The 22,762-nt window shown below is 38.1% G+C and overlaps 1 protein-coding gene across 5 annotated transcripts in view; it reads right to left on the bottom strand.

Annotated features, from left to right (window-relative positions):
* Nucleotides 1–22,762, bottom strand: part of SEL1L2 (SEL1L2 adaptor subunit of SYVN1 ubiquitin ligase) — a 118,717-nt gene that overhangs the window by 33,941 nt on the left and 62,014 nt on the right. For 4 of the 5 annotated variants that reach the window (XM_067707456.1, XM_067707457.1, XM_067707458.1 and 1 more), the window contains one exon: nucleotides 19,663–19,825. The exons of the other annotated variant lie outside the window; for it this stretch is intronic. In XM_067707456.1, the coding sequence (XP_067563557.1) occupies nucleotides 19,663–19,825 (163 nt within the window). The remainder of the gene's footprint in view (nucleotides 1–19,662; nucleotides 19,826–22,762) is intronic. 5 annotated transcript variants of the gene reach the window in all.

Here is a 22,762-nt window from a genome sequence, read left to right as displayed (position 1 = left end):
ACCAAAAGAGAGGGATGATCACACTTAGAAAAAATAGACTTTAAATCAAAAACTGTCACAAGAGGCAAAGGGCATTATATAATGATAAAAGGGTCAATTCACCAGGAAGATATAACCATTATAAATGTATATGCACCTAACAGCAGAGCACCCAAATATATGAAGCAAACAATGACAGAATTGAAAGGAGAAATAGTGATAAAATAACAGTAGGAGATTTTAATTCCCCACTTTCAATAATGGATAGAACAACGAGACAGAAGATTAATAAAGAAACAGAGGAGTTGACCAACACCAAGGACTAATTAGACCTAATGGACATATAGCAAACACTCTACTCAACTACAGCTGAATGCATATTCTTCTGAAGATCACATAGAACATTCTCCAGGATAGATCATATGTTAGGCCACAAGACAAATATTAACAAATTTAAAAAGATTAAAATCATACCAAGTAACTTTTCTGACCACAGTGGAATGAAACTAGAAATCAATAGCAAAAAGAAAACTGGAAAATTCACAAATATGCACAAATTAAGCAACACACTCTTGAATAACAAATGGGTCAAAGAAAAATCACAGGAAAAATTAGAAAATATCTTGAGACAAATGAAAACTAAAAACACCATACCAAACTTAGGCAATGCAGCAAAAGCAGTACTAAGAGGAAGTTTATAGAGATAAAAATCTACTTTAAAAAGCTCTCAAATTAACAACCTAACTTTATACCTCATGCAACTAAAGAAAACAGAACAAATGAAGCCCAAAGTTAGTAGAAGGAGGGAAATAATAAAGAATAAAGGAAAAATAAACAAAAAAGAGAATAGAAAAACTGTAGAAAAATCAATGAAACTAAGAGCTAGTTTTTCAAAAGATCAGCAAAATTGACAAATGCTTAGACTAAGAAAAAAAGACCCAAAACACAAAAATCAGAAATAACAGAGGGGACATTACAACTGATGCCACAGAAATGAAAAAGATAATAAGAGAGTAGTATGAAAGAATATACACCCCAAAATTGGATAATCTATAAGAAATGGATATATTTCTAGAAACACACAACTTATGAAGACTGAATCATGAAGAAATAAAAATCTAAACAGATCTATAACTAGTAAGGAGGTTAAATCAGTAATCAAAAACCTCCTACAAAGAACAGCCCAGGATCTGATGGCTTCACTGGAGAATTTTATCAAGCATTTAAAGAATAACACCAATCCTTCTCAAATTCTTCCCCAAAACCGAAGAGTAGAGAATACTTTCAAACTCATTTTATAAGGCCACCACTACACTGATAATAAAGCCAGACAAGTATGCTACAAGAAAAGAAAACAACAGACCAAGATCCCTGATGTATATTGATGAAAAGAAAACCTTAACAAAGTACTAGCAAACAGAATTCAACAACACATTAAATGGATTGTACACCATGATCAAATGGGATTTATTCCTAGAATGCAAAGACAGTTCAGCATATAAAATAGATCAAAATATATACTGTTGGCCCACTGTATCTGGAGGGTTCTGCATCAACACACTCAAGCAACCACAGAACAAAAATATTTTTAAAATTCCAAAAATTTCCAAAAGGTAAAACTTAAATTTACTGTGCACTGGAAACTATTCACATAACATTTACATGGTAAGTAATCTAGAGATGATTTAAAGTATACAGGGGGATGTGTGTAGGTTATATGCAAATACTACATCATTCTATCGGGTGAGCCAAAGGTTAGTTCGGTTTTTTCATAAGATGGCTCTAGTAGCACTTAGTTGTCTTTAACTTTATTCCAAACAATTTTGTTAGATTGTATGTGACAGCTGTCATATCAGTGTGCATTTAAAAAAAGACAACAGGGCTTCCCTGGAGGCGCAGTGGTAGAGAGTCCGCCTGCCGATGCAGGGGACATGGGTTCGTGGCCTGGTCCGGGAAGATCCCACATGCCGCGGAGCGGCTAGGCCCGTGAGCCATGGCCGCTGAGCCTGCGTGTCCGGAGCCTGTGCTCTGCAACGGGAGAGGCCACAACAGTGAGAGGCCCGCGTACCGCAAAAAATAAATAAATATAAATAAATAAATAAATAAAAAATAAAAAAAGACAACAAAACTGGTGAATTTTTGTATAGCCATTTTAATTGAAGATGAAAGAAATAAAGCAACATTTTCAGCATTTTATGCTGTATTATTTCAAGAAAGGTAAAAATGCAACTGAAATGCACAAAAAGATTTGTGCACTGTATAGAGAAAGTGCTGTGACTGATTGAATATGTCAAAAGTGGTTTGCGAAGTTTCGTGCTGGAGATTTCTCACTGGATGAGGCTCCATGGTTGGGTAGGTCAGTTGAAGAGGATAGCGATCAAATCAAAGCAATAATTGAGAACAATCAATGTTACACCACGCAGGAGAGAGCTGACATACTCAAAATATACAAATCAAGTGCTGAAAATCATTTGCACCAGCTTGGTTATGTTCATTGCTTTAATGTTTGAGTTCCACATAATTTAAGCGAAAAAAACATTCTTGACCATGGTTCTGCATGTGATTCTCCACTGAAACATAATGAAAACGTTCCATTTTTAAAACAAATTGTGATGGACGATGAAAAGTGGATACTGTACAATAATGTGGAAGGGAAGAGATCGTGGGACAGCGAAATGAACCACCACCAGCCACACCAAAGGCCGATCTTCATCCAAAGAAGGTGATGTTGTGTATATGGTGGGATTGGAAGGGAGTCCTCTATTATGAGCTCCTTTCAGAAAACCAAACAATTAATTCCAACAAGTACTGCTACCAATGAGACCAACGGAAAACAGCACTCAATGAAAAGCGTCCAGAATTATTCAACAGAAAACACATAATCTTCCATCAGGATAATGCAAGACTGCCTGTTTCTTTGATGACCAGGCAAAAACTGTTACAGCTTGGCTGGGAAGTTCTGATTCATCTGCAGTATTCACCAAACACTGCACCTTCGGATCTCCGTTTATTTTGGTCTTTACAAAATTCTCTTAATGGAAAAAACTTCAATTCCCTAGAAGACTGTAAAAGGCACCTGGAACAGTTCTTTGCTCAAAAAGATAAAAAGTTTTGGGGCCCACTCTCCCAGCCCCTGACTTTCTCCCTTTCCCTCTCTGTCCTTCTCTCCCCCTTTTCCTCTCTTCCATTCTATGGAAGAAGCTTTGTTATGAGCAGCCCTAATAAGAGTTCCACATGGTAAGGAAATGAAGCCTCCTGCCAATGACCAGAGGATAGGATTCTGCCAGCAGCCTTCATTTGGGCTGCAACTCTTCCCAGAGTCTCCATCCTACTGGCCTACTATATCAGATTTTGTATTCACCAAGCCTCCACAATCATAGCCTTGGTGCTCCAGCCAGGTGTCAGGCCTGAGCCTCTGAGGTGGGAGAGCCGAGTTCCACCAGAAACCTCCCAGCCCCAAGTAATATCAAACCGTGAAAGCTCTCTCAGAGATCTCCAACTCAATACTAAGACACAGCTCCAATCAATGGCCAGAAAGCTACAGTGCTGGACAGCCCATGCCAGCACAACCTTACCCATTAGCAGAGAGGCTGCCGAAAATCATAAAAATTTCACAGACACCGCAAAACACACCACCGGATGCAGTCCTGCCCACCAGAAAGACAAGATCCATCCTCATCCACTAGAACACAGGCACCAGTCCCCTCCACCAGGAAGGCTACACAACCCACTGAACTAACCTTACCCACTGGGGACAGACACCAAAAAAACGGGAACTATGAGCCTGCAGCCTGAAGAAAGGAGACCCCAAACACAGTAAGTTAAGCAAAATGAGAAGACAGAGAAATACACAGCAGATGAAGGAGCAAGGTAAAAACCCACCAGACCAAACAAATGAAGACGAAATAGGCAGTCTAACTGAAAAATAATTCAGAGTAATGATCTAAAGATGATAAAAAATCTTGGAAATAGAATGGAGAAAATCCAAGAAACATTTAACAAGGACATAGAAGAACTAAACAGCAAACAAACAATGATGAACAACACAATAAATGAAACTAGAAATTCTCTAGAAGGAATCAATAGCAGAATAACTGATGCAGAAGAACGGATAAGTGACCTGTAAGATAAAAAACTGGAAATAACTACCACAGAGCAGAATAAAGCAAAAAGAATGAAAAGAATTGAGGACAGTCTCAGAGACCTCTGGGACAACATTAAATGCACCAACATTCGAATTATAGGGGTCCCAGAAGAAGAAGACAAAAAGAAAGGGACTGAGAAAATATTTGAAGGGAATATAGTTGAAAACTTCCCTAATATGGAAAAGGAAACAATCAAGTCCAGGAAGCACAGAGAGTCCCATACAGGATAAATCCAAGGAGAAACATGCCAAGACACATATGAATCAAACTAACAAAAATTAAATACAAAGCAAAAATATTAAAAGCAGCAAGGGAAAAGCAACAAATAACATACAAGGGAATCCCCATAAGGTTAACAGCAGATCTTTCAGCAGAAACTCTGCAAGCCAGAAGGGAGTGGCAGGACATATTTAAAGTGATGAAAGGGAAAATCCTACAACCAAGATTACTCTACCCAGCAAGGATCTCATTCAGATTTGACGGAGAAATTAAAACCTTTACAGACAAGCAAAAGCTAAGAGAATTCAGCACCACCAAACCAGCTTTACAACAAATGCTAACGGAACTTCTCTAGGCAGGAAACACAAGAGAAGGAAAAGACCTACAATAATAAACCCCAAACAATTAAGAAAATGGTAATAGGAACATACATATCAATAATTACCTTAAATGTAAATGGATTAAATGCTCCAACCAAAAGACATAGACTGGCTGAGTGGATACAAAAACAAGACCTGTATATATGCTGTCCACAAGAGACCCACTTCAGACCTAGGGACACATACAGACTGAAAGTGAGGGGTTAGAAAAAGATATTGAATGCAAATGGAAATCAAAAGAAAGCTGGAGTAGCAATTCTCATATCAGGCAAAATAGACTTTAAAATAAAGACTACTACAACAGACAAAGAAGGACACTACATAATGATCAAGGGATCAGTCCAAGAAGAAGATATAACAATTGTAAATATTTATGCACCCAACATAGGAACACCTCAATACATAAGGCAAATGCTAACAGCAATAAAAGGGGAAATCGACAGTAACACAATCATAGTAGGGGACTTTAACACCCCACTTTCACCAATGGACAGATCATTCAAAATGGAAATAAATAAGGAAACACAAGCTTTAGCTGATACATTAAACAAGGTGGACTTAATTGATATTAATAGGACATTCCATCCCAAAACAACAGAATACACTTTCTTCTCAAGTGCTCATGGAACATTCTCCAGGATAGACCATATCTTGGGTCACAAATCAAGCCTTGGTAAATTTGAAATCATATCAAGTATCTTTTCCAACCACAACGCTATAAGACTAGATATCAATTACAGGAAAATATGTGTTAAAAATACAAACACATGGAGGCCTAACAATACACTACTAAATAACCAAGAGACCACTGAAGAAATCAAATAGGAAATCAAAAAATACCTAGAAACAAATGACAATGAAATCACGACCACCCAGAACATATGGGATGCAGCAAAAGCAGGTTTAAGAGGGAAGTTTATGGCAATACAATCCTACCACGAGAAACAAGAAACATCTCAAATAAACAACCTAACCTTACACCTAAAGCAATTAGAGAAAGAAAACCCCAAAGTTAGCAGAAGGAAAGAAATCATAGAGATCAGATCAGAAATAAGTGAAAAAGAAATGAAGGAAACAGTACCTAAGATCAATAAAACTAAAAGCTGGGTCTTTGAGAAGATAAACAAAATTGATAAACCACTAGCCAGACTCATCAAGGAAAAAAAAGGGAGAAGACTCAAGTCAACAGAATTAGAAATGAAAAAGGAGAAGTAACAACTGACACTGCAGAAATACAAAGGATCATGAGAGGTTACTATAGGCAACTATATGCCAATAAAAGGGACAACCTGGAAGGAATGGACAAACACTTAGAAAAGCATAACCTTCCAAAACTGAAACAGGAAGAAATAGAAAATATAAACAGACCAAATACAAGCACTGAAATTGAAACTGTGATTAAAAATTTTCCAACAAACAAAAGCCCAGGACCAGAGGGCTTCACAGGCAAATTCTATCAAACATTTAGGGAAGAGGTAACACCTATCCTTCTCAAACTCTTCCAAAATATAGCAGAGGGAGGAACACTTCCAAACTCATTCTACGAGGCCACCATCACCCTAATACCAAAACCAGACAAAGATGTCCCAAAAAAGAAAACTACAGACCAATATCACTGATGAACATAGATTCAAAATTCCTCAACAAAAAACTAGCAAACAGAATCCAACAGCACATTAGAAGGATCATACACCATGTTCAAGTGAGGATATCCCAAGAATGCAAGGATTCTTCAATATACACAAAACAATCAATGTGATAAAGCATATTAACAAATTGAAGGAGAAAAACCATTTGATCATCTCAATAGATGCAGAAAAAGCTGTTGACAAATTCAACACCCATTTATGATAAATACCCTCCAGAAAGTAGGCATAGAGGGAACTTACCTCAACATAATAAAAGCCATATATGACAAACCCACAGCCAACATTTTTCTCAATGGTGAAAAACTGAAACCATTTCCACTAAGATCAGGAACAAGACAAGGATGTCCACTCTCACCACTATTATTCAACATAGTTTTGGAAGTTTTAGCCACAGCACTCAGAGAAGAAAAAGAAATAACAGGAATCCAAATTAGAAAAAAAGAAGTAAAACTGTCACTGTTTGCAGATGACATGATACTATACATAGAGAATCCCAAAGATACTACCAGAAAGCTACTAGAGTTAATCAATGAATATGTAAAGTAGCAGGATACAAAGCTAATGCACAGAAATCTCTTGCATTCCTATACACTAATGATGAAAAATCTGAAAGAGAAATTAAAGAAATACTCCCATTTACCACTGCAACAAAAATAATAAAATACCTAGGAATAAACCTACATAAGGGGAGAAAAGACCTGTATGCAGAAAACTGTAAGACACTGATGAGAGAAATTAAAGATGATACAAACAGACAGAGAGATAAACCATGTTCTTGGATTGGAAGAATCAACATTGTGAAAATGACTATACATCCCAAAGCAATCCCTACCAAACTACCAATGGCATTTTTCATTGAACTAGAACAAAAAATTTCACAAATTGTATGGAAACACAAAAGACCCCGAATAGCCAAAGCAATCCTTTTTTTTTTTTTTTTTTGCGGTATGCGGGCCTCTCACTGTTGTGGCCTCTCCCGCTGCAGAGAACAGGCTCCACACGCGCAGGCTCAGCGGCCATGGCTCACGGGCCCAGCCACTCCATGGCATGTGGGATGTTCCCAGACCGGGACACGAACCCGTGTCCCCTGCATCGGCAGGCGGACCCCCAACCACCGCGCCACCAGGGAAGCCTGCCAGAGCAATCTTGAGAAAGAAAAATGGAGCTGGAGGAATCAGTCTCCCAGACTTCAGACTATACTACAAAGCTACAGTAATCAAGACAGTATGGTACTGTCACAAAAACAGAAATATAGATAAATGGAACAGGATAGAAAGCCCAGAGATAAACCCACACACATATGGTCAGCTTATTTTTGATAAAGGAGGCAAGAATATACAATGGAGAAACGACAACCTGTTCAATAAGTCGTGCTGGGAAAACTGGATAGCTACATTTAAAAGAATGAAATTAGAACACTCCCTAACACCATACAGAAAAATAAACTCCAAATGGATTAAAGACCTAAATGTAAGGCCAGACACTATAAACCTCTTAGAGGAAAACATAGGCAGAACACTCTATGACATAAATCACAGCAAGATCCTTTTTGACCCACCTCCTAGAGAAATGGAAATAAAAACAAAAATAAATAAATGGGACCTAATGAAACTTAAAAGCTTTTGCACAGGAAAGAAAACCATAAACAAGACCAAAAGACAACCCTCAGAATGAGAGAAAATATTTGCAAACGAAGCAACTGACAAAGGATTAACCTCCAAAATATACAGGCAACTCATGCAGCTCAATATCAAAAAAACAAACAACCCAATCCAAAAATGGGCAGAAGACCTAAACAGACATTTCTCCAAAGACGATATACAGATTTCAACAAACACATGAAAGAATGCTCAACATCACTAATCATTAGAGAAATGCAAATCAAAACTGCAATGAGGTATCACCTCACACCAGTCAGAATGGCCATCATCAAAAAATCTACAAACAATAAGTGCTGGAGAGGGTGTGGAGAAAAAGGAATCCTCTTGCACTGTTGGTGGGAATGTAAATTGATACAGCCACTATGGAGAACAGTATGGAGGTTCCTTAAAAAACTAAAAATAGACCTCCCATATGACCCAGCGATCCCACTACCGGGCATATACCCTGAGAAAACCATAACTCAAAAAGATTCATGTACCACAATGTTCATTTTTTAAAAAGCCAGGACATGGAAGCAACCTAAGTGTTCATCAACAGATGAATGGATAAAGAAGATGTGGCACATATATACAATGGAATATTACTCAGCCATAAAAAGAAACAAAATTGAGTTTTTTGTAGTGAGGTGGATGGACCTAGAGTGTGTCATACAGAGTGAAGTAAGTCAGAAAGAGAAAAACAAATACCATATGCTAACCATATATATGGTATCTTAGAAAAGAAAAAAAATGGTTCTCAAGAACCTAGGGACAGGACAGGAATAAAGACGCAGACGTAGAGAATGACTTGAGCAGACAGGGAAGGGGAATGGTAAGTTGGGACGAAGTGAGAGTGGCATGGACATATATACACTACCAAATGTAAAATAGATAGCTAGTGGGAAGCAGCCACTTAGCACAGGGAGAGCAGCTCGGTGCTTTTTATCCACCTAGAGGGGTGGAATAGGAAGGGTGGGAGGCAGACGCAAGAGGGAGAAGATATGGGGATATATGTATATGTATAGCTGATTCACTTTGTTATAGAGCAGAAACTAAGACACCATTGTAAAGCAATTATGGTCTCAAAAAGATGTTAAAAATATTTTGGGAAGACAGAATTATGAAAAATGACAGAAGGTAGTGGAACAAAAGGGTGAATACGTTTTTCAGTAAAGTTCTTGGTGAAAATGAAAAATGTGTGTTTTATTTTTACTTAGAAAACTGAAGGCACATTTTGTCCCACCCAATATAATGTATGTGACCATATGTGGATTTCTGGTATCAGTAGGGGTGTCCTGGAACCGATCCCCTATGGATCCCAAGGGCCTACTGTACCACATTGACAAAATCAAAGAGAAAAATATGAGCATTTCAATTGATGCAGAAAGAGCATTTGACATAATTCAACACCTTTTTATAATAAAAACACTAAACAAATTAGGAATAGAGGAAAATTACTTCAGCATAATAATTACCATGCATAAAAAGCCCATAGCAAATATCATATGTAATGGTGAAAAATTGAAAGCTTTCCCTTTAAGATTAGGAACAAGGCAAGGAGATGTACTCTCATCACTGCTATTCAACATGGTACTGGAAATTCTAGCTAGAGGAGTTAGGCAAGAAAAAAAAAAAAGACCTCTAAATTGGAAAGGATAAGTAAAATAAACTTTGTTCACAAATGACATAATCTTATATGTAGAAAACCCTAATGATTTCACAAAAATCTGCTAAAACTAATAAATTCAGCAAAGTTGCAGGATACAAAATCAACACAAAAAACGAATAGCTTTTCTATACATTAACAATCAACATTTAGAAAAGGAATTTAACTGTCCATTTTACAATAGCATCAAAAAGAATAAATACTTAGGAATAAACTAACCAAGGAGGTGAAAGACTTGTACACTGAAAACTATAAAACAATGCTGAAAAAAATTTAAAAAGACATAAATAAATGGAAAATACCCTATGCTTATGTACTGGAAGACCTAATATTGTTAGAATGTACCCAGAGAGATTACAGATTCAGTGCAACCTCTATCAAAGTCTCAATGTCATTTTTGCACAAATAGAAACAACCATCCTAAAATTTATATAAAATCTCATATGGAAACTCACAAAATAGTTGATCTGTCTTGAGGGAAAAAAACCCAAAGCTAGATGCCTACAGTAATTCAAAACCCTGTAGTACTGGCATAAAGACAGACATATAGAGCAATGGAACAGTGTAGAGAGACCAGAATAAACCGTCATATATATGGTCAAGTGATTTTCAACAAGGATGCCAAGGCATCAGGTGCTTCTGAGAAAAGTACAATCTGCCCTTTAAATTCTGAATGTTTGTGTCTTTGTTCCAGTTACTATGGCTGTGTAACAAATTAACCAGAAACTTGGTGGCATAAAATGACCATTTATTATGCTAAGGGTTCAGTGGGTCAGGAATTTGGTCAAGGTAGAGTGGGGATGGCTTTTCTCTGATCCATGATATGGGGGTCTTAGTTGGAAGACTCAAAGGCTAGGGATGCAATAATCTGAATGCTGTTTCACTCACACGTCTGGCAGTTGATTCTAGCTGTTTGTTGAGACCTTAGCAGAGACTAATGGCCAGAACAGCAATATGTGGCGTCTCCTATTGTATGAGCTTCCTCACAGCATGGTAGCTGGGTTCCAGGAGTGAGCATCCTGAGAGAGAGGGAACCAGGCAGAGCTATATCCTTTTTATGACTTAGCCTTCAAAGTGATGTAGCAATACTTACAGCAAACTCTATTGTTTGAAGTAGCCACAAGCCCACCTGCATACAAGCAAATGGAAAGTAGACTCTACTTTTTGATGATGTTGATTAGGGGTCTGAAATAGCATGTGGACTGGAAATATTACTGTGGCCATTTTGGGGGGAAAATGCCATACTGCTCAACAAAAACCAGAAGGGTGTGGAGATATTCCACTTCCTCTTAGTTATTAATCTTCAAGTCTAACACCTATTCCATCTGTGTATTCTTCGAATATGAAAAAGTAAATAAAGTAATATAAAAAACCCATGATCCATCACCCAATCATTATCCATTGTCAATTTGCCCAATCTGCCTTCACTGATATCCACACTGATTTTCTCTGGCCATCCAGCTTATTTTGAAGTAAATCTTGGACAATATATATTTCATCTGTAAATATTTCAGTATGTGCCTCTAAAAGAAAGAACCTTTAAAAAACAAAATCATAATATCATTATTCACTGAAAACATTAATATAAATTTGTTAATATCATTAGTCAGTGTCTATATCTACCCAACTGCCTTATAAATGTTCTTTATTTTTCTTTTAACTTTTTCTTTTCTTTTTTTAACGGTTTGTTTGAATTGGGATCCAGATATGGCCAATACATTGCAACTGAGTGGGAAGTCTCAAGTCTTTTTTAATATCTAAGTTTCTTATCCATCTCTTTTCTCCTTGTAATTTTTCGTTGTTGTTGAAAAAACCAGTCACTTCTCCTATAGAGTTATACTTAGCCTGGATTTTGTTGATCACAATACTGTATTTTCTACAGGCTGGCAGTCAGATTTAGAGGCTTGATCAAACTTAGGTGTAATGTGTTTGGCAAGACTGTCTCATAGGAAGTGTTATGTATTTCCATCAGGAGGTATATAGTTTCTTGTCTCTACTTTGTGATGTTAGCAGCCAGTAATGACCACTGCATAGGTCCATTGACTTATTAGGGGTGGCAAAAAGATACCATTCTAATTCTGTCTTTCCTTCCTTATTTATTAGCTGGAATAATTTTATAAAGAAAAACTTTCTTTGGTCTCCTATATTCTGAGATATAGTTTGTGAAGAATAGTCAATAAATGTTTGAACCTGTCTGTTTATCAGTTTTCAAAATAATGAGAGTTGGTTCTCTAACATCCTCCAAAGTGATTAAAGAGTGTTGTTCCGGGCTTCCCTGGTGGCGCAGTGGTTGAGAATATGCCTGTCAATGCAGGGGACACGGGCTCGAGCCCTGGTCCAGGAGGATCCCACATGCCGTGGAGCAACTAGACCCGTGAGCCACAACTACTGAGCCTGCGCGTCTGGAGCCTGTGCTCCGCAACAAGAGAGGCCGCGGTAGTGAGAGGCCCGCGCACCACGATGAAGACTGGCCCCTGCTTGCCGCAAGTGGAGAAAGCCCTCGCACAGAAACGAAGACCCAACACAGCCAAAAATAAATATAAAAAAAATAAGTTAAAAAAAAAGAGTGTTGTTTCTAAGTATCATTATGAACTAATGGATTTAAGTACATTTGAGGTAATTTCAGTCCATTGTGGTCATTATTCATCTTCGTGCTCAATTGTTCCATCTTTAGTAATTCATGCTTGTTTGAGCTGCCGGACCAGGGATTGAATCCAGGCCACCGCAGTGAAAGTGCCAAGTCTTAATCACTGGACCACCAGGGAATTCTCAATCCTAGTATTTTCTTACAGTGTCCTTGCCATCAAGTAGGATAAGATGTTTCAACATCATCTTGTATATTTCTTGCCCCATACCCAGAATTTGACATTTTCCAAAGATTCTGCTTTCTTTTCAGTGGGAGAGGACTTCTGTTGTTAAGCATAATTCCTTTTGGGGGGGAGAGTTAATATCTAAATTTAACTTTTTATATATTTGTTATCAAATTAAGAGATGTATATGTATTAAAAATTAAAATTCCAATATTTCTGAGGGCTTAAAATACAAATATCAATGTCCTGCTCCTTTCTAGGCTACTCCTTATTTGTCTCCTTAGAGATAACCACTTTTAATTATTTTAGTTGTTTTCTTCTAATAATTACCACCATTAGGACTCCTGATAAGTTGCTACTACTTGCTGTTAATTTATGTATTTTGCACATTAGCTACAGATTTGCTAGATGATAGATGATAATTTAGGTCATCTACATCACTTTATTTTTTCTCCTTCCTCCTCTTCTCAATAGAGTCATAACACTATTTTTTGTCAGAACATAATTGTAATAGTCTGTTTTGGTGTTCCTAATATTTTCAAGTTGCTACTCATTTGTAGCTTTATTATTCCTATCACCATTTTTACAAGTTCATTCTACACTCTTATGCAAATCATGGGTAATATGCCTTTCTTTCTATGCTTCAAATTAAAAACAATTTTGTATTAGCCATTCAGCTTAATAGCTGATGGAATATTTGAAGAGCACAGGGTCATAGGCAGCGTCCTGAGGCAGATTACCAGACTTGCTTTCACCTTGGCATCAACCTATTAGTCTATACTTTTTATTTACCATTATCAAAGCCCACGTTTCTACTTTTTCACCTAGCTCATGAGAACATGATGCAAGACTTTGTTAAATGTCTCCCTAAAGTCAAGATACAACAAGGTCTGATAATTCCATCAAAACAGAAAATGAATAATTTCTTAAACTTTTTATTAAAATTTCAAGGATAAAGAACAATCTTACTTTTTAAACTAGGGAATTGACTGCAGAGTTCAGTTCTTAAAAGCATAATAGCTCTAACATGTGGTTTATAATTTGTAATCTACTTAATCCATAAACTAAAAAAATATCTAAGATTCTGCCAATTCCTCTTTAGTCTCAAAGGCTCCCTTTTCAGGAAAGTTGATCATGAAGGCTGTTATTACAAATGGAAAGTGGAATCCTGGTACTCCTCTAACCCTTGTAGTTATATTTTAAATGGCTAAATTGGCTCCTTGTAAAAATACCTTTAGCCAATATTATTGGCTAAATAATTTATTTTTCTTGCAACTCTTAGCAATTTTTGATTCTGCTCCATTTAGAATCTTGTTTATGTAGAAACTTTGATAATATACAAATATACTGACCTTTATATAAGAAAATGAAGATATGTTCTATTCAGTTGAGCTTGTATTATAAGATGCTTTCACCAACAGTGTATCATTTTGTGCAGAGCCTACCACACTTTTTGGCCTGATTCTCTTGGAGAAGATTGTGAGGTCGTGAAGTTGTGTAGTGGATTGTGTGGGAGTTAATTTCCATCCTGTGATTGGGATGGAGAGCTTTCTCTGTATAAAACTCATTCTATAAAGGGCTAAAACCATGATTTTCCCAGCCTCAAATAAATCAACTCAAAGAGAATGCTTCCTCTCTCTTTAGCAGAAAAATAACAATGGATGATCTTGAATTAATTCTCTGGAGGGCTTAACTTTTTTTTTTTTTTCCCCCCCACTGCTTAAAGCATGGCAGGCAGGAAGACAAAAGATGTTATGGGCTGTCATGTAGTAAATATGCCAATTATAGTCAGGGCTGTCCTGTTTCTTTACACTTAGGCATTGTTAACTAACAGCTTTACAGTAGTCAGTTTTTGGTCTTTGGTTTTTTCTGAGATAAGGCTGAGGTGAAATGAAATGGATTATAGAATGATTAAATCTTTTTTTTAATTAATTTTATTTTTGGCTGTGTTGGGTCTTTGTTGCTGCACACGGGCTTTTCTCTAGTTGCGGCGAGCGGGAGCTACTCTTTGTTGCCGTGCGTGGGCTTCTCATTGCGGTGGCTTCTCTTGTTGCAGAGCACGGGCTCTAGGTGCGTGGGCTTCAGTAGTTGTGGCACGCGGGCTCAGTAGTTGTGGCTCGCAGGCTCTAGAGTGCAGGCTCAGTAGTTGTGGCGCATGGGCTTAGTTGCTCTGCAGCATGTGGGACCTTCCCGGACCAGGGCTCGAACCCGTGTCCCCTGCATTGGCAGGCGGATTCTTAACCACTGTGCCACCAGGGAAGCCTTAGAATGATTAAATCTTAATCCAGAAAAAAAATGCTGTGGTTTGAAGAGAAGCTACACTATAGTGATGACATCAATGATACTTTCAGTGGTTTTAAAATGTCAAGCTCTGCAAATTAAATTTGTTTATAAGACCTTGAACTCAACCATTGTGCTGTGTTATAGTCACTGGGATTTGAGTGGAAAGAGTTAAGTGTGCAGGATATTTTAGTATATTTCAAAGCAAATTACTCAGGTTCCATAATAACAACTTAAAAATTAAATGCTCCTCCTTTTTCTCTTTATATAAGGAATTATTAAAAGAGAAAAAAATTAAGCATTTAATTATTATAATTGTTGTACGGGGCTTGAAAGCATCTGTAGTCATTACTTTTAGCTCAAATTGCATGCCAAACAGAAGTGTGAATCAACCCTGATGGAAAACTCAGATCCTTTTTGCACCCTTAATACAAAAAGATGATTAACGTCAAAAAGAAATGCTCTACACAGGTAATCCTAGAATTATCAAAGCGAGTATTTGATACTAAAAATGATTTTTTTCAGTAGTAGCACAGTGCTAATAATCATTACAGTGATTAAGTTAATTTTAAGGTGATACGATGTGAATGATCCATTTTTTTTAATTTTTAAATTTTATTTTATTTATTCTTTTATACAGCAGGTTCTTATTAGTTAGCCATTTATGATCCATTTCTTGATTCTCAAAGCAAATGAGGTTTAAACCCTACCTTCTTATTTGGCAAATTAACAGACAAATTTTCTGTTGAAACAGTTCATCAGTATCAAGAAAAGAATGAGTCTTTCTGATTCTGAATCTCTGCTTCCTTAAATGAGGATCAGAGAAATAAAAAATATATAATTTATCTACCTCCAGCTGGTATACTACAATATCTTATGACATCCTCTAAAATATGGCTTTTTTTTTGTTTGTTCTTTCCTCAATTTTCACCATTTTCATGAAGACTACACCATTAGTGAATAGTTTTCATTATTTGGAAGGTACAGATTCTTTGCAAATCAATTCAATGGAGTCTGTTCACAATCTTATTTGTTTTTATTGCCCTTATCAGGATTTCTTTTAGTTTATTTGGATTTTTTGTGATGAACCATTCAAGGTGCATGAAAAGAAATAAGTATGCCTCTTTTCCTCCATCCAGCTTTCCTTTTATACATAGCCTGAAACTGCATTTCTTCCCCCACCCCCTCAATGCCTGCATGAATATGAGTTCATATCTTTTTTGTTTTCTTTGTTAAATCAGGTCTCTACTAGCCCTCTGGCACTCCAGGCTTCTCCCATCTATAACATTTCAGTATTTCCGATTGTTCTTACCCTTTTCCCCCAGAGATAGGTGTCTTCATTCTCATTTTCTCTCTATCTTTATGTCTATCTCTCTCACTCTCTTTCATTATCATTCTCAGTATACATTTCAGCTTGTTCAGCCACATTTCTGTTGCTACATTGTCCTTGCAGTTCCCAGCAATATTTCCTACCAGTGCAGCTGGATTCCTGTATCAGGCTGGCACAAACAGCCTGAGAAGAAAGGTGGTCACCTGGCCAGTCCTGTTAAAGAGCTGTGATCAATATGGCACGTGGCCAGCCTTGTCGCAGCAACCAGCCATCAAACAAAGCATTGTTTGTACCACGGAATATCTTTAATTGTTCTTTGTATCAGGAGATAATTCAACTGCAAGAGGACTTTCTATCAGAAACAGATTTTCCTATAGTCATGACAGGGATGATAGTTAATTTCAGAATAGAATCCAGCTGTAGCACTGGAACAGGGTCCTGTAAGCTCCCTGCCCATCCAGATAACACTTTGGCTGGAAGATCACGGGGAGCTGAAGGGAGGAGGGGGAAGTCCAAGTGAAGAATACGGGTGTTCAGGTTGTCAGGAAGAGCATAAGAGGAGCTTGGGGCAGAGACTTTTTCCAACCACTGTTGTAGCATTTCAATAAACAGTGTGGCTGAATTTTGCATATCAGGTCAATGTCAGCCTTTCAGGTGATAAGTCTGTCCTCACCCACATTTTGTCTTCTTGTCCTCTTGAGACCAAACACACATAAATAGACAGGAGGTCTGGGGCCATGCGATAGAACAATTCTAACTAGAGTATGTGGAGTGAAACTCTGACTTCAGCTTTAAAATCCATATGTTTTATGTATCAATTATGTTAATTTGGAATTTTTTTTTCTGAAAATAGTACTTTGACCCTTGCATCAAATACTTTATTCAAATATAGACAAATCCTTCATGTTGCCTGTATCCAATATTCTAGACTGGGAGCAAATGTCGCTTCTTCCTTGTAGCCTTCCCTACCTGCCTCAGGCAAAACCAGTCAGACCCTTTTCTGTGCACTTTATACACACCTTAATTCTAGTCCACGTAAATTATGCTGAAATTATTTGTTTATATTTTTGTTTATATTTATATAAACATATTTATATAAATATATTTATATATTTGTTTATATTTCAGATTGGCCCATAAGGACTTTGGCCTATTGATCTTTTTCTCCCCATCAACAGGATTATCTGTGGTACATAGTAAGTGTCCAAGAAACAACTGTTGACTTAATTAATTAATTAATATACCCACTAACAGAAAAAGCACATATTCACTAGTTTAGAAAGGAATTAGGTGACATTATTTGTTGTGGTGGTCATGATGGTAACATTTGGTCTGTTTTGGAACTTTATATTTTTGATTAACCAAATATGGAATATATTCACAGGGAAAGATATCTCTGATGTATTATTAAGTGAGTAAAGAGCAGATTAAGAAACAGCAATTAAAGTATGTCTCATTTTTGTAAAAAATTTTCTACATACTTATAGGAAAAATTCTGGAAGAATAATAGTAAGAGTAATAATTGCATTTATATCTTTTATGATGAATGATTATAAAGTTCCAGGTATGGAATTAAGTGCCTTCACACATTATTTTAATCCTCACAACTCCATTAATTCATTCATCATGAATTAATTCAGCATTCAACTAATATTCTTTGTCCCAGACACTGCACTAAATTTTTAGAGATACAGCAGTGAACCAGATAGACATAGAACCTGGTGTTTTATCATTATCCTAACTCTACAGGTGAAAGTTAGAGAGGTTATCCCACCCATTAGAGTTCCTCTTGTCCAACTTCTGGTTCAAATAAATATGCAGACTCACAAGACTCCCACAGGCTACACATGCCACCAGTTTCTTCGGTAGATGTAGCACAGGAATCACAGTTTGCCAGCAGGGCAGCATCAGGCCTCCTTTCCGTGGGAGTCCTTGCAGCAGGTCACATAGTCCTCCAGCAGCCCTCATCTTTGGTCCCTCAGCTGACTCAGACACAAGGGGATGAGATCCCCTGTTGCACATTGGGTGGTGCAACAGGCAACCTGACATAAAAGCCTCATATTCCCTCTGTAACAACTCCATAGGCATAGTGTCCAGGATCCCGGTAAGAATCATCACCACCATCAGGTATTTATAGTTCATGACAGTTTCTCCCAGTCCAAAGGTAGTTTACCAAGTAGAGGTCATTTCAACAATAAGCAATACTATCTAGAAACATAGTTAACATTTCACTCCTATCATATTACCAGGGAAACAGAAGTAGAGAGTGAACCAAAGGTCAAATTCTCATGCAGAAGAAGGGGAAAGGGTTTTGTTAAGTAGTTATCCAATAAGTAAGTGGTAGAGTGCATTTGAACTTAGATCTGTCTGACTCCAAAGCTTAGCTTCTACACTTTACTGGATGGAAACAAAAATGATCTATGGGAAAAGATTTTAGACAACTTTTAGTGTCTTCCTCATAATTTCTGAATTCGCCGGTTTTTCTTGTAATCAGCATAAATTTCTTTTGTGATCAGAAAGAAATGTTTTCATTAAGAAGACCAGCAAAGGGCTTCCTTGGTGGCGCAGTGGTTGAGAATCTGCCTGCTAATGCAGGGGACATGGGTTCGAGCCCTGGTCTGGGAAGATCCCACATGCTGTGGAGCAACTAGGCCCGTGAGCCACAACTACTGAGCCTGCGTGTCTGGAGCTTGTGCTCCGCAACAAGAGAGGCCACGATAGTGAGAGGCCCACGCGCTGCAATGAAGAGTGGCCCCCGCTTGCCACAACTAGAGAAAGCCCTTGCACTGAAACAAAGACCCAACACAGCAAAAATAAATAAATAAATTACTAAAACTCCTACCCCCAACATCTAAAAAAAAAAAAGCGCGACCAGCAACATGAAAACATACTTTTGCTATAGCATTAAGTGAAAGCAGCCAGAAACAAAATGATACATCATAATCATAATACATGTGATTATGATGATATTTTTAAAAGAAAGATGCACAGAGGAAGACGCCAAACAGAAATACAAAGCAGTCCTAACAGTAGTTGAGTCAGGATGGTTGGCTTGTGAAGGGCTTTTTTTTTTTTTTTCCTGTTTTCCAGATTTTCTATGAAATGCTTATGTTATTCTTGGAATAAAGTGAAATACACATATTAAAATAGAAAAGGAAATATATATAGCTTATAAAATACTTGAAGTGTAAAAACCAGGCATCCTAAGGTAGGAGATTTAGTTCCATATTTCTTTGCATAGGTGAATATATTTTATATAAAATTTAACTATGTTAGGGGTTCAGAGTTCTCACATTGTTTCGAAACACACACATGGACATGGATGGTGGGAAGGTGGATTAGAGAGCAGCTCTGCTCCATTCCTGAAAGTCACTCAAGAGCTAGAAGAATTTGCCCCGGGCTCCTGCTCGTTCTTGCCCTGACGGAACATTACACTCAGCGCATTACAGTAACTTTCCTAGGCCTGGGCTCATGCAGTAGAGGCTCAACTCCTCTCACATGTTATTTGCCTATAATTATTTCAGGACATAGCTATTTAAAGTTTAATTTTCTTTCAAAACTCACGTTTTGGGCTTTATATGATCCTTCTTTAGCCAAGGACTCGTATAATTGGATAGCTGCTGTTATGTTTTGCATGCCAAAATTTCCAAATAGCAAAGCATCAGCCATTTTCTCCATAGCTTTCAAGTTTCCCATGTCAGACGCTTTAGCAAAGAGTTTGTAGGCTCTGTTTGAAGAATACGAAGTTAGAAGTGTGATTATCAAAAATGAAAATTGTTGCTCCCTCCTTCATACTGCTTCTCTCTAACAAGTAGGACCTGGTTGATGTTGCTACTAACAATACAGTTTGGCTAAAGTCCATTACATTTCTAGACCAGTAGATTTTTTTCAGCCCTAGGTCAGACTAAGATTACAATTTCAAATATATCTGACAAATAATGAAGCTGCTGAAAAGTAGAAATATTGAGGCTATATCATGCTTCAAGCTTATAGACCAAGAAAAGTGAAAAATTGGGGCACTTGTCTTAAAATAGTGAACTCTCCCACGGCAACTCCCATTAATTATGAGTATTTGATTTATAAAATGAACTCTGAAATACATAACAATATAATCAAAATCAATTAAAAATAATCAAAACTGGAATGTCATCTTGGAGGTTACTATCATGAGAACTGTTCCTTTATATTCCAAGATAAATTTCTAAAACAGAACATATTATTCAGCACAGCAAAGACAGACTGTGTGGGAAAACAATAACCAAACAAAACCTTAATGGTTTTTAGGGCTCTAGAGTCTGAATGCCTGGGTTCAAATCCTGGCTCTACCACTAATTTAGTTTGAGAGCTTTGGGCAAGTTACTTGACTTCTCTGTGCCTCTCTCATCTATGGAATGGGGATAATAAAAGCACTTACTTCATAGGGTTGCTGGGAAGATTCAATGAGATAATCCATGTGAAATTCCTGGCATACTGCCTGATACAGAGTAAGCACTCAATAAATTTAGCTATTATTATTACTAGGACTATTGCATAGATTCTAAAGTTTTATAGCATGGTACTTTTTCTCCTATAATTAGTGGGTAAATCACGTAAAGTTTAGTGATTACCAATACAGATGCCAGAGGATTGCCTCACAGCGCATTTTATGAGTCCTAGTCAGAACTCACCTGGACCTGATCTGTGTAGCAAGTAATGATGGAGAGACTTGCAAGGTCAAAACTTGTGTTGGAGATAGAGAGTGCTTTGGGGATTTATTTTTACTCTTCTAACTTCCTTTTTGGTAGCAGTAAGATCAGTCAAGCCTGTGACCTTGACTCAAATACCGGAACAAACACACAAATCTACCACAGCTGCCAATTCAGAAGGATCAGGAGACTCAGCTTTATATACCCCTACCCATGCTGTTGCTAGAATAAGCTGCTCTTGGTCAAAAGCTGGAGCCAAAAAGGCCAGGATGAGTGACATCCAGGTACGCATTAGGGTCCTGGATGGCAAACAGAGAGTAGACCCCAGTGGGACAAAAAGAAGCCAGGAGGTCAAGCAAGAAATTAGCCATGGTCAAAGCAAGCGGAGGTTCTGGGGACCAGAAGGCAAATAATAAAATAGAAGGTCTCAAAGGTCAATGAATTCAAATGTCTGGCATCAGGGGATGGGCATGGCAACAGGATACAGACTCCTGGGAGCTCTTCTGTTGCATGGCTTGCTGCTGCAACCACATAGTCTGCTGGGACTAGAAGGGCACCGACATGGTCCAGGGCAGAGAAACCTGAGATGGGCTACAGAGGCCAGCAATATAACCAGTCACTGGTCTCAGGGGGCAGCAAAAGTTTGCAAAACCAACCCCTCTAGGTGTCTTTGATTCTGAGGGAGGGGTCCCCCGTCAGGAAAGTCCAAGGTGATATATGGAATACCAGAAACAGGACCAAGGGCACGAGAAAGGTGTTGGTAAAGTTTGTGGGATTAAGATCTGGACTGCAATCCCCAAGAGTGAAAAAGTAGGAGAAACTGGGCTGCAGGGGCAGATCTCCAAAAGAAAGTTCAGTTAGGTATCCGGATTGTCTGTAAAGGATCTGGCATTGGATGCTCGGTTGGGTGCTGGGGAAGGAGGAGGCTAAATGTATCTCTAGGACACATCAGAAACTTGGTGTGGGGCAGCAGCTCATCTTCACAGCTTCTTCACTGATGGGGAGTAATTCTTAATGACAGTTAACCTGGGATGTCATAGAGGTTTCTTGACTCCTTCAGACAAGTTTGTGTTTCCCTGACATATGCTTGCTTAACATCTGTACTTCCAACAGCACTGACTTGTTCAACAATTTTCCTTTCCTATATATGAAGAGACTGAATAAATGAATTAGACCAAGATGTGGGTGTAGATGAGCCAAAAATTCTACTAGCCCCTCTAACTCCTGCTACCCTCATCTGAGAAGCGGTGAAGCAAGGAGGGGGTAGGGTAGAAGATGAATAGGAGGGGTATGATTCCTCTTTGGTGTGACCAGAATCTTAAAGATGGCTGTATTAGATGTAACTGGCTTCAGTGGAGAGCAGACTATCCTGAAAACTGAAGGAATTTCACCCATCTTGCCCATAAACTCTTAGGGTCTTTTGTTATGAACATATTTGGTTTCAGGTCTCCACTGCTACACATGCTGAAGGGTCAGGAGACTCAGATTCATGTACCCTCTCATGTATCTATGCTGCTACAGAAATAAGCTGTTCTTCTTGGATTCTTGGGCAAGGACTGGAGCAGGATAGACTGGGAAAGAATAACCTGAGATTGAATGACACCAGGTAGGCATGAAGGTTCCTGCACTACTGGATGGTCCTGCACTGAAGGGCTGGGTTTTCTCCCCATCCTTGAAGCCAGAAAGGAAGGCACGCATGAAGGTTAAGCAGAACCTTCTAAGAGTGGTTTTGTCCCATCAGCCTGAATCTAGGCTTTCCTTGGACTTGATGGAGCCCCTCATCTTGGGTTCACAGGCTATAGGCAGAGCTAGTCTGAAATCTCAGGGAACAGCCCTTCCCATTGTTCTCTCATCTAGCCTGGCCAGCTTGAGAAATCCTATCCTTACTCATATACTCATTGGCACCTGAGTGAGCTGACTTCCCCATCAGGCTGGATTGTAGCTTGGGGCCTGATTTAACTCCATCCTCATCATGAGAG

Source organism: Pseudorca crassidens, chromosome 15 (genome assembly GCF_039906515.1).
Source record: "Pseudorca crassidens isolate mPseCra1 chromosome 15, mPseCra1.hap1, whole genome shotgun sequence".
Taxonomy (NCBI): domain Eukaryota; kingdom Metazoa; phylum Chordata; class Mammalia; order Artiodactyla; family Delphinidae; genus Pseudorca; species Pseudorca crassidens.
This window is presented reverse-complemented; position numbering and strand designations above follow the sequence as displayed.